Source organism: Mesocricetus auratus, unplaced genomic scaffold, assembly GCF_017639785.1.
Source record: "Mesocricetus auratus isolate SY011 unplaced genomic scaffold, BCM_Maur_2.0 Super-Scaffold_6730, whole genome shotgun sequence".
Taxonomy (NCBI): Eukaryota; Metazoa; Chordata; class Mammalia; order Rodentia; family Cricetidae; genus Mesocricetus; species Mesocricetus auratus.
The window spans coordinates 117,915,608-117,928,600 of NW_024429184.1; the positions used below are offsets into that span (position 1 = coordinate 117,915,608).

Genomic DNA, 12,993 nt, shown 5'->3' on the forward strand with positions numbered 1-12,993 from the left:
AAATAGGGTTTCATTATGGATCTCTAGCTGAGCTGGAACTCAGGCCTGCCTCTGCCTCATGAGTCCCTAAATTCAAGGCTTGTACCACCATGCCTGGCTTCAACTGAGTGCATTTCTGCACTTACTAGCAGCTCCCCTTATTATTCCTCTTGCAGAGCAGATAAATGTACATTTATTAAAGAAAGATGAGATGGAACTGCTGACTTTGAGAAATGTACAAGGGGGATACTCTTTATTTCCCTTCTCTAAGCTTCAGTTTCCAACAGAACTGAGGTAGTGCAAATAACTACCACAAAGTTTGGTAAATGCTCCATAAATGTAAATAAATTGTTATTTTTAACTAATCCTTTATTATTGTTATTTTGTTGGTTTTTTGAGGCAGGGTTTCTCTGTGACTTTGGAGGCTGTCCTGGAACTAGCTCTTGTAGACCAGGCTGGTCTCGAACTCACAGAGATCCTCCTGCCTCTGCCTCCCAAGTGCTGGGATTAAAGGTGTGCAACCAATCCTTTTTATATATTATTGAAATTTTTATTAAATGCTTTCTAGAATTGCTCAACAGTCAAAAAACTATTTTGAATTTCTCTAAATTTCTAGATTTAACCTTTTGTTTGTTTTGGTTTGTTTTTAATCTAAGCGTATTTTCCTTCCTTTCCTTTTTGTTTATCTGAGTCGGGTCTCATATAGCCCAGACAGGCCGTGAGCTTGACAGGTAGTGAGGATGACTCTGAACTCCTGATCCTTCTGTTCCTGCTTCCCAGGTGCTAGGATTACAGGTGTCAACAAACCCTACCTAAGAAGGGATTTAAAAGAAAAAATTCAAGAAAATAGATAAATGGCTATTAAAACTAATAAAAAATTGACAAAATACAAACATGAAATTAGAAATAACAGATCTAATAACTGCTTCCAAGAGCATATCATGTACCATTCCAAATTAATTTGATATACATTTAACTTTTGAGATCATTTACTATTATGGTAACTGCTAAAAGCCTAATGCTTTCAGAAGAGGGAGATTTGGGGTACTATGTTCCTAATCAAGATTAAATATTCTGTTTAGAACCCTGCAGTGTATGACATATCAGCTATTGACTGAGTAAATGAACAAGTCACAACATAGTAAGTTATGTATATAAATAATTCATTAATTATCATGAAAATATTTTGAGAATAGAATAGCAATAATGAGGAAACATTCTTAGAGAGGGAAAATTATTATATATAATATATTCATTATAATATATAATATATATTCACATTTTCCAAAGTGAAACTTTAAGATACATATTATACGCTCTTTCCCTAATGAGAATAAATTTAGGTAGAATTAATTCTGTCTATGGCTTGCTCTTTAACCCTACTGATATATTCAAATGTTTTACAATCACAGAGTTAGCTATTAAGCTTGTTTAATTTTTTTCACTGTCAATTAAGAAAATTAGACTTGGGAAAAATAATTTTAAGTGAGACATATCATCATCTTGAACAGAGAATACAATTATTGTCATGTATTTCAAAACAGATAAACTTCAGAAAATGGAACTTTTTATTTATCAATTTAAATGTTATTTAAAATTTAATGCATAGTTAATATCTAATATATATTAAGTTTTATTATGTTGATTAACATATAATACCAAAAGATGTTTTCTAAGGTAATTTTTTAAAGTTTCATGTGAATTCTATAAAAGATCATTTCTATTTAAAAACACTTTAGTGAAATAACTTAAGAAACATCTGTAATAATTAGCATAAAGTTAACTACAAGTTTCCTTTAGAGCTGTTTCTGTTAGAGTAAATTTGACTTAAGAAGCTCTCTAAGCCAAAAATATAAAAATTCAAATTAAAGAATAAAGTTCCTAACTTCTTAAAATGTTTCCCAGCATTTGAATTTTAAGAAAACTAGGGATTTTCTTCTGCACAGTACTATTACATGACAGAGGAGCCTCAAAGGCAAAATGATATCTATACCCAACAGAATGAACACATATACCCAATAAAAATTCCGAATTTGATCTTATTCCACATTTTTAAAGATTCAGTAAAGAGTAGAAGACTAAAGGCTCACAAAAGAAGAAAGGAAACTGGGACAGTGTAATTGGGGTAGGAAGGGGAGGAGAATATGACAAGAGGAAACAGACAACAATAAGGAAAAAACTGTTGCAATCAAGAGACAGAGGACTGGCCTGCCTTTGAATATCACTCCAGCTACATCTTAGTTCTTGGTCTTCATCCACTGTCAGCAGCCATTCTGGCTGCAATTCTGAACTGGGCTCTCATGGAGGTGATACATTCACCAGCCATCTTTAGGAAGGTAAATGATTAATTGCACTGTTTTCCCACTGCTGCAAGGACAATGAAAGGGAAAGTAAACTTGTGCACCTCATTTCATATCTAATTGTAATTTTCCACACAACAATAAACAGAAACATTCACTTTAAGAATATTAGTCCTTCTTCTGTGTGTATGTACATGAATGTGCATGTATGCACACACACTCTTTAAGTGTGTTTGTATGCTTGTTCATCAAGTGTTTATAACAATTTCAATCTCCAAAATACCACGTACAATAGTTTAAATACTTTAATCTTATGAACACAAACTCTATCCCATGTCTGGCTTTTCCCATTTAATAAGAGACAATTAAATTGGTCTAATAACAAGAAGCAGTGTCATTTAAAATTCTGATGTCCAAACATGAAGTTCACAGGACAAAAAAATTAAATGGGTAGCCTTACCTGCATTCTATGGAGTGCTCTTATTCAGGAAGTAACAGAGTGGCTTTGGTAGCAAATTTCTAAAGGATTATGTGGTAACTTTATTTCTTTGTCTTTGAAATGTATATGTGTTGTTTAATAGGAAAGGAGAAACACACTTAATGTGTTAGTGCTTAATTAACTGGGCTTAATTAGATTTGCTTTCAAAATTCCTAAGAAATCAAGTAATTTTACAAAGATCTAAAATAGAGAAATACAAAGTCTTGTGTTTTTGAAGGGGCATTTAAAGAAGTTGAGCACACAGATTAAAGAGAAAGTATTTCAGACATATTTCTTAACCCACCTGCTATCAGGTCATCAAGAGTGTCGGTAAGCGTCTGGGCTGGAGTTGCAACCATGAGTCCATCTGGCTCTTGTACTAACAGCCCCTGATCATGTCCAGCAACAGCAATCTGAGGCTGTCCTACGATCTGCTGGTTATCTGATACTTTCTGAAGCACAAGAGAATTTGTCCCATTAGAACATAAGTCACTGGAAAAGTTACACTGTGGTGATGACAGAGGCTGGACTGGGACAAAATCAATTTGTTCTGCTGATGGAGATTGTTGCTCATCACCAATACCATGGTATTTAAATAAGACTGTATCAACCTGGGGTGATTCTGAAGACTGATCCTCTGGAAGACTGCCATCTTCTTTGCCTGCCACGGAGACTCCTCTGTGAGAGCACTGTTGAGACTCTGTCTCCTTCTGCTCTTTGGTTTCCAAGTATTCTTTGGTAAACTGCTGCTGTGTTTTCATCTGCAACTGCCTTTCTACTTTCTGCAGTTCTTTCAGTATTTTCTTCTTCTTCTGGACTTGTTCTTCTCTGTTCTTTTTAAGTTCTTCTATCTTATCCTTGTTCAGAGGCTCACCTTGAATTAACTCCAATGACTTAAGCTGTGCTTTTTCAATAGCACTAATTCTTTGTCCCAGTTCGTTCAGCTTGCCTTCAGTCTCCTCTACTATGCATTCCAAAGGCTGGTATGGGTGAAAAGGTGGCAGTAGGTCCTGATCTGCTACCTGCAGGGAACTGGACTTCTGCTTGGATGCACCTAAGCACACGAAAAATGTTTGAAAAAGTGCCATGCTAAAAAAAAAAAAAAGAAAAGAAAAGAAAAAAAAGAGAGAAAGAAAAAGAAAAGAGAAGACAAAAAGAAAACCAAAAAACAACCAATACCAGAGTCCCCCAAACAAAAATACACAAAAAAAACATATCCCTCCCCTCTTCCAGATTTCCTTCCCCAAACCACTGTAACTAATGCTATAGAATGATTCAAAAGTCACACCAGTATGAGGTAAATTGAACCTGAACTATGTCAACTGTTTTCACACAGCGTAAATTGGGATGTTCTCAACTCAAAAAACTGAATCTAAAAACAAAAACAAAAGTACATTTACATATAGGAGGATTTTAGAAATTATGATGGGACAAAGAGAAAAGGAAGAAAAGAACCTCATAATTTTGCTAAGCAGGTTGGACTTTTTAAAAAAAAGATTTTATTTATTATTATGTATACAGTGTTCTGCCTGCATGCCAGTCAAAAGAGGGCACCAGATCTCATTACAGATGGTTATGAGTTACCATGTGGTTGCTGGGAATTGAACTTGGGACCTCTGGAAGAGTAGTCAGTGCTCTTAACTTGTGAGCCATCTCTCCAGTCCCAGATTCGACTTTTAAAATCTAGCTGAGTATATGAGTACATGCCTTTAATCCCATCACTCAGAGGCAGAGGGATCTCTGTGAGTTCCAGGGCAGCCTGGCTTATATAATAAATTCTAGGTCATCCAGGGATACACAGTGAGTATCTTGGCTCAAAGAAAAGAAAACAAAACAACAACAACAACAACAAAACCCAAATATAAACCAGAATCAAAATGGCATTCAGAACATTATTAATGTTTAACTGCTCCTTCAGAACAATTATTTTAGGAATAATTATACAAGTAAAGTTAACTCCAAGAGAACAAAATAGGGTAAATATAAAAGTTAGCAAAATAGCTCTATTCTTACATTAAAAATACAAAGAGAAGTCAGTTTCTTAAGACAATGTCTTCTTTAGACAGGCACGGTAGCCCATATGCCTGTAAAGTTAGCACTCAGAGGACAGGGTAGAAGAATCAGGGATTAAGGATAATACTTCATTACATAGCTGAATTTGAGGCTAGCCTGAGCTACCTGGAACCTTGTTCTTAATAAACCAAAGATGAGTCTTGGTAAAATTATCCACTAAAAAGTCTAACATTGCTGTACCTAACCACTGAATTGAACTTAAATAACAAAGAATAATTTAAACTAATTTTAAATAAACCTTTCAAACAATATCTACCTAAGAGAGAAACAATGAATGTTATTAATAGGGAGAAAAAATAGATATCCCATATAGGAATACTCATATTGAGAACATATTTAAAAATTATTTAAGATTATTAAATATATTTGTTCCTTTTTTATAACAAATCTATTGAAAAGCAATTATTAATAGCCTTATGGGGGATAAATAAAATTTTTCATGTACTTCTTGATTTGTTTGAGCAAATTCAGGGCTGAATTTTATTCAGGAAGAACTAGAACTACTTGTGGGGGAGAAGGGACAAATTACCGATGAATCCAACAACATAGATGAACTTCAAAAACATGCTAAATGGAAAGATGTCAGACACAAAATTATATATTGTAAAATTTCACCTAGCTTAAGATTTACAGAGAAAGGGCAAACATAAGATAGAAAAGAAAGTAGTGGCCTTGGGGTATGGTAATGAGAATAAGGTTCAAATGCAAAGCAAACAGGCAACAGATCTTTTAGGGGGCAGTTAAAGCTAAGGGAGAACTGTGTGGAGTAGTGAATGCTGAAATCTCAACTAGGAGGCTGAGGTAAGAAGATCAGGGCTTCGAGACCAGCCTGTCTCAACGTCAAGAGTAACAACAAGGACCCCTCAAAACTTGATGGTAACGATTATCACAGAATTTGGCCAATTTACCAGAACACACAGCACTGCATATTTTAAAATGAGTGAACTTGACAGTTACAAACAATAAAGCGACTTTTAATTAAAAAAAATTTTTAATTTACTTTATGTGTATGGATGTTTTGCCTGCAAGTATGTCTGTGTGAGCCTGGAACCCAGAGGCCAGAAGAGGGGGTCAGATCCATTAGGACTGGAGTTATCAGAGCTTGTGAGGATGGGTACTGGGTATCAAACCCAGGTCCTCTGCAAGAAACACAGCCATCTCCAGTAAAGCTTTTCTTATTTAAAAAAGAACTCCATAAAATAGCTGACTCATCTTCTGAATTGTAGTTAACATTAAAAACCATAGGTCATTTAAGATTTGTTTTGTTCTGTTTGTCTAAGACTGAGTTGACTGGCCTCAAACTCACAATCCCAGGGCTTCAGTATCTTGAGTGCTGGGGGTCAAGTATGCACCATCACACTCAGAAACTTTTTTCCCTAACATTTTATTTATTTATTTGTTTGTTTGTTCATGGAGAGGGAGGAGAGAACGTGTGTGTGTGTGTTCATGTCATAGTATATTGTGGAGGTCAGAGGACAACTTGTAGTCTAGCACGTCAGTTTTCTTCCTTCTACCATAAAGGACCCAGGGATCAAATTTAGGTCATCAGGCTAGGAGACAAATGCCTTTTCCCTGTGAGCCATTTGCTAGTCCACACACAAGAAAATTTAAAAGAAAAATTATCTTATACCAAAAATCATTTTCAAGTTTAAAAGACTTACACACTAAAAGAAAATAAGAGATCTTAGAACTAAATTCCAGGCCTGATGGCACACACTTACAATACGAGTTCCTCAGCAAACTGAAGGGAGAGAATACGGAATTCAAGGCCAACATAATTAAGCCCCCATCTTCAAAGATTACATAAAAAACTTTAGGTATTTCAAACAAATGCAGTATATGTTGCAATTTACTAAAAGGATCCAAGGTTTCCCCTTGGTCAAAAGACAAATTTCAGTACCACATTGCAATCACTTTCAGAAACTTACTCTTTAATACAAATTTAGCAAAGCATGTCATACTCAATTTCATGTTCCTACTTGAGCAAAATAGTAGGAAAAGACTATTCTTTCAGAGCAAAAGCCATTAGATTTGAGAGATAATTTGATTATTAGTTTCATAAGACCTTACAGGAACCAAATGTAACAATTAACAGGAAAGAAAAAAGGAGGTAAAATTAGAACAATAGCAATGTATAAATCCACTAGCACAGCAAGTAAAAATTTCAGTTTCATGAATAAAGCAGAGTAAACATAAAGGCTTAGCAAAGATTGAATATTCCTTCAAACTTTCCTAATATTGCTGTGCCTGTATCAGGATTAAGGCTACCCACACTGGACATTCTCAGGTAAGATGATCCAAAACAAGAGAAAATGTTAAGGACAGGAAGATATTCTGATGCCATGCTCGGCTGTGTTAGAAATAGAACTAAAAGAGACATTTTACAGAGCAGAGAAGCACATACAGAGCATGTGTAGCATTAAAAGGGTATTATGGGGGGGCTGAAGGTCACTGCTTTTCCAGAGTTCAGTTCCTATACCCATGTTGGGCAGCTCTTGATTCCTGGGATTCAACCCCTCTTCTGGTGCTCATGGGCATTGCATGCACATGGTACACATAAATACACCAGTCTCACGTGTACGCATGCACATAAAATTTAAATTTTGTTTAAAAATATACAATGGTCTAGCAAGCTGACAGAGCTACCAGTCTAATAACCCGAGTTTAGTCCTATGTGGTGGAAATGGAGAATCAACTCCTGCAAGTTGTCCTTTGACTTCCACACATCATGACATGTTGCATGTACACATGTACACATACACAACAAAATTAAAAACACAAAACATTAAAATATAATGTATAAAAAGCAGTTTCCTTCAAATAGCCAACAGATGAAATATTCAAAGTTATGGTATTAAAACTGTCTAGACAGGGACACATCAAAGCACTAAAACAATCTATAGGATGGTAAGAACAGAATGTCACCTGAAGCTACAGAAGTACCAGTTAGTGGGTAAAATTTTGGCAAGGGTTCATTTGACAACAAAAATTTAATATGGAGTAGGTATAAAAAGACACCAGAAAATAAGATTTCCAACCTCTTCAAACATTTCTCACTGTCAGATATATACACATATACATACACACACATAGGAATCTCTACATGGATACCATGAAGTTCACATATCAAGTACAATTTAGAAATAGAAATAGTCTCATATCTTTTGGGTTGGCTTCTATCCTATGCTTTTTGTTCCCTCTAAGCCCCCACCTCCAGTAACAAAACTAGAAAAGGTACACACTAGAAACTGTGGTCTATAGTGTTTGCAATCACCTTTATTATTGTTTTTTAGGGGATTTTCTGTTGCTGGGGATTGAACTGAGGGTTTTGTGAATGACAGACATTGAGTTACATCCCCAGACCCTTTCTTCTGTTGCAGTATTGGGGAGAGAATCCAGAATCTTGTGCATGGTAGAAGTTTTATCACTGAGCTACATGTATAATGATATACATTCATTAACTTATTTATTTTTTATGGGCAATAGGTAAGCGAGATATGCACTTGCAAAACATTTAGCCCTCTACTAAAATGAGCTTTAACCTTATTATTTTCAAGACTGTACCAATGAATTAGTACAATGTGCAATCTAAAAAATGACCAAAGGAAAACATTCTTATCTCCAGTTTTAATGTAGAACTCTCTTAACCAAGATGTCCAAAGATAGACTATCTGTGTTATATGATAACAGATTCACTCAACCTATCTCTTTTACTAAAAGCAGTTATAAGTAAAAGCATATTGGTAAGTTTGGGCATGCATAAACTTACATAAACATGATTACATGATTAAAAATAGAGATGTTAGTAAAGTTTACAGAAGAATATTCAATTTGAATTACAACATACACAAGTTTTTCTATATAGTTTAATAATTTCTCATAAAAACCTGGGAGTTCAGACACTGACTCTGATAAACAACTTTGGAGGTGGGGCAGCACACATTCCCCTTACACCTCTGTTTGGGTCTCTCTAAACATCATCAATCTGAAGTACAACTTGTAAAACTGCTCTTTGAAGACACAGTCTCCCTGTGCAGCCCTGGCTGGCCTGTACCAGGTTGGCCACTAATTCAGAGACTCACCTGTCTTTGTCTTCTAAGTGCTGGATTAAAACCATGTCTACCACATCCAGCCCTTTTGTTTGGTTTTATTTTGAAACAGGGTCTTGTTTGTAGTCTAGGCTAGTCTTGAACTGACAGTGATCCTCCTGCTTCAACTTCACCTATGCTAGGATTAAAGAATGTGCTCCATGCCAGGTTCATTACCATATCTTGTTTTTTTTTTAAAGTATGTATTATTTTAAATTATGTATTGTATTCTTTAATTATAATGTCAGTTTCGTTTTAGAGACAATCCCATAAGCCAAACCTGGCTCTGAACTCCTTTATCTCCTGCTTGCACTCAGGTGTCCCCCCTCATCCCCCTATGGTACGGGCCAGTGTGATTCAGTCAGTAAAGTGCTTGCTATGCAAGTATGGAGATCTTAACCTGGATTCTTAACACCCACATAAAAAGTTAGGTATAGCAGCTCAGGCCAGTAATCTCACCAACAGGGAAAGAGAGACAAGAGGATCCCTGGGGCTACTGGCCAGCTAGCCAGCTAGCCTAGGTAAAATTGGTAAGCTCCAGGTTCAGTGACTGATCCTATCTCAAAACAAACAAACAAACAAAAACCCAGCAGTAGAGAATGATACAGGAAGAAATCAACACAGAGAAAAGTAGTGAGATTTTATAAGAACTTCTAGGACAAAGAATACGGACTTCAGACACACTGGGAAAATAATGGAGGGGAAAATAATACAAGAAAATAAAACAGAAGAGTTATGACAAAATACTAGGAGTTGAGTGTGATTAATCCAACCCTACCCTTGAAGTCTTGAAAGAAAAGAAGTGATAATGCAGTACAAAAGTACTATAGTTCACAGAAAAGCACTACAGTACTTTCCATAACTGGAGTTCACAGAAAAGGAATTACTTCCCAAGAAGGTTTGAGCTATACAAAAGAAATGTTGGGCTAGGGGTATATATTTCAATAGTAGTGTAATGTAAGGTTCTGGGTTCAACAGCTAAGTACTACAAAGAAAAAGAAGAAAGATAACAAAGTCTAAACTTGCAGCATTAGGAATTGAACCCAGGGCTTTCTACACACTAAGCAACTCAGCAAAGTGTCCTCTGACCTTCCCATACACCCCATGTGTATATGACCATACACATATACACCAGATAAATACAATGTAGTTTTAAACACTTAATACATCTATGTTTTAGGTGGACTTTTATATCTAACCCCTCAATGTTCATTGTATGCTTTTTACATCATCAAATAGTCCCCTTTTATTATTATTTTTTTGAGACAGACTCTAGCTATGCAGTCCTAGCTGAGCTGGAAGTTGTCATGTAGACTAGGCTAGCCTCAAACTCGAGCTCTGCCTGCCTCCCAAGTGATGGAATAAAGATTTGCATCATCACACCCAACCCAAATTACTTCTAATTCTGAAAGTTTTTATTTTTATTTATGTGTATGTGTTCCCAGGGGTGATAGAAAGGGTATTGGAGATTCTGCAATTGTAGTTATAAACAGCTGTGAGTTGCCCAACATAGGTCTTGAGAATCAAACTCAGGTTCTCTGGAAGAGTAGCAATCTTAACTGCTAAGCCACTTTCCAGCCTCCAAGTGACTTAAAAAACAAAACAAAACAAAACAGAATTTACAGGGACATATACTCTATGAGTCTGATTTTAAAAAATTATTTATTTATTATGCATACAGTTTTTTATCTGTTTATATGCATGTACCCCAGGAGAAGGCATCAGACCTCATTATACATGGTTGTGAGCCACCATGTGGTTGCTGGGAATTGAGTCTGATTTTTTAAAAACTAATCTGACAGATTAACGCAACATATTATCATAATATATTCCTTTATAAATTTTAGGTAGTAAAGAGGATGTGCCCAAGTGTTTAGATACAAATGCTAACTATTGTCCTTCCTTAATAATTTAGTAAAATAAAAGTGTCTCTAGAAGATTATTTTTATACCATTCAGTAAAACAACAAACCAGAATGGAAGAAATAAGTGGATTCCTATGCTGGGCATTGGTGGCTCACACCTTTTTTTTTTTGGTTTTTCGAGGCAGGGTTTCTCTGTGGCTTTGGAGGCTGTCCTGGAACTCCCTTGGTAGTCCAGGCTGGTCTCGAACTCACAGAGATCCGCCTGCCTCTGGTGGCTCACACCTTTAATCCCAGCACTTGGGAAGCAGAGGCAGGCGGATCTCTGTGAGTTCAAGACTAGCCTGGTCTACAAGAGGTAGTTCCAGGATAGGCTCCAAAGCCAGAGAGAAACCCTGTCTCAAACTCCGCTCCCCCCCAAAAAAGAAGTGGATTCTTAATATAAGATAGTTTCTAAGCAAAACCAGTACGTATGACCATCAACATAAAGATCACCATCTAAGGTTTTTGTTGCTTACACACTAGCTCTAGATTTAAAATGCTCTATTTCCTCTCAGAACAGTTTTTCTAGATTAGTTTTTGGTTATTTTGTGGTTTTGTGTGAACTTTTAAAAGTGATTTCCTGTTAAACACTGAATTTCTGAAGCCCAAATTCTTACAGTCCTTTATAGGGCTTAGCCATTCAAACACAAAGACAAACCAGACACACAGGCATGAGCCTGTGACCCCAGAACTTGGGAGGCAGACACACAGGGATAGTGGAGTTACCCTGCACCACACAATGAGACCTCTCTTTCAAAAACCTGACAAACAGAACCAGTGAAGTAGACTAGAAGGCAAAGGAGGCTGCTGCAAGCCTGGTGACCTGAGTGATCCCTAGAAAAGTTGGAAGGAGAGAACGTTCCACAAAGTTGTCCTTTGACCTCCACACATGTACTGTGGCACATGCATTCCCACACATGCAACATGTGAACACATGAACGCAGTAATAATTTATTTAATCTGAAAAAAAAAAAGAACCCAGAGGTACTTTAAAATACTTTAGAAAAGGGTATGAGCTGGTTATTATGCTCAGAATATTTTAAAAATGTATGTTTTATTTGCTAAAACTAAAAATAGCAGGAAGACACCTTGGTGACTACATTAACATATACTTACATATCTAATTGTGATTTCAATAGTCTTTTATTGATCATCTACTAAGTAAGACTGATATTCAAAATAAACATTTTTTATGTTAAGTATTTTGGATAACTGGTTATTAATGATAAAATCCAGGGCCTCATGTATGCTATGTAAGTGGCACCATTATAAAACAGTTCCGCTGGGTGTTGGTGGCGCACGCCTTTAATCCCAGAGGCAGGAGGGTCTCTGTGAGTTCGAGACCAGCCTGGTCTACAAGAGCTAGTTTCAGGACACAGCCTCCAAAAGCCACAGAGAAACCCTGTCTCGAAAAACCAAAAAAAATAAAAAATAAAAAAATAAAAAATTACATTTAAAACAGTTCCAACTTTTACGTACTTTTTAACGTCCTAGAAATTACTTCAGCAAACTCAGATATTACAACATATAATTATCAAGAGAAGCCGGGCGTTGGTGGCGCATGCCTTTAATCCCAGCACTCGGGAGGCAGAGGCATGATCTCTGTGAGTTTGAGGCCAGGCTGGACTGACAGCCTCCAAAACAGAGAAACCCTGTCTCGTAAAACCATAAAAAAAAAAAAAAAAAAAAAAAAAAAGAGAAAATACTTTTTATCTACACATGAAAAGACAGGAGAACAAAATCAGAACAACTTGAGTCCTTGAAACAGAGTGCACTCCTCTTAATAATCATCTGGGGCTCAGGCCTATAATCCCAGCACTGGAATGCTGAGGCAAGAGGACTGCCATAAGAAAGAGGGTAGCCTGGGCTACAAAGAATTCCAGGCCAGCCTGGGTTACAATGTAAAGCATTGTCTTAAATGACAAAAATTTATTTCATTAACAAAGTCATCTGATTTTTATTCATATACATTTTGCTAATTAATCATCCAAATTCACAGACTGATAATCATTTGTTCAGATTCACCCTGGATTATATAAACAAAACTGCAATTCTTCAACGTCTTTCTCTTTAATTAAATTGATGCTGGGTAGCCAGCACACATTTTTATTATTACACTACAGTTTGGCTAAAATATTGTCAAATAAAAGCTAAGTGTGGTAGCACACACTC

At 36.2% G+C, this 12,993-nt stretch overlaps 1 protein-coding gene across 10 annotated transcripts in view; it reads right to left on the minus strand.

Moving 5' to 3' along the window:
• Window positions 1-12,993, minus strand: part of LOC101832879 (ankyrin repeat and KH domain-containing protein 1) — a 103,805-nt gene that overhangs the window by 40,605 nt on the left and 50,207 nt on the right. For 6 of the 10 annotated variants that reach the window (XR_005875771.1, XM_040741952.1, XM_013112715.3 and 3 more), the window contains exon 15: window positions 3,062-3,811. The exons of 2 other annotated variants lie outside the window; for them this stretch is intronic. Coding sequence is in view for 7 of the 8 variants with exons in the window: in XM_040741952.1 (XP_040597886.1) it covers window positions 3,062-3,811 (750 nt within the window). In the remaining variant the exon portion in view is untranslated. Of the gene's footprint in view, window positions 1-2,000; window positions 2,347-3,061; window positions 3,812-12,993 lie in introns of those variants that run through there. 2 more of the 10 variants (XM_021226678.2, XM_013112720.3) reach the window with 2 other exon arrangements.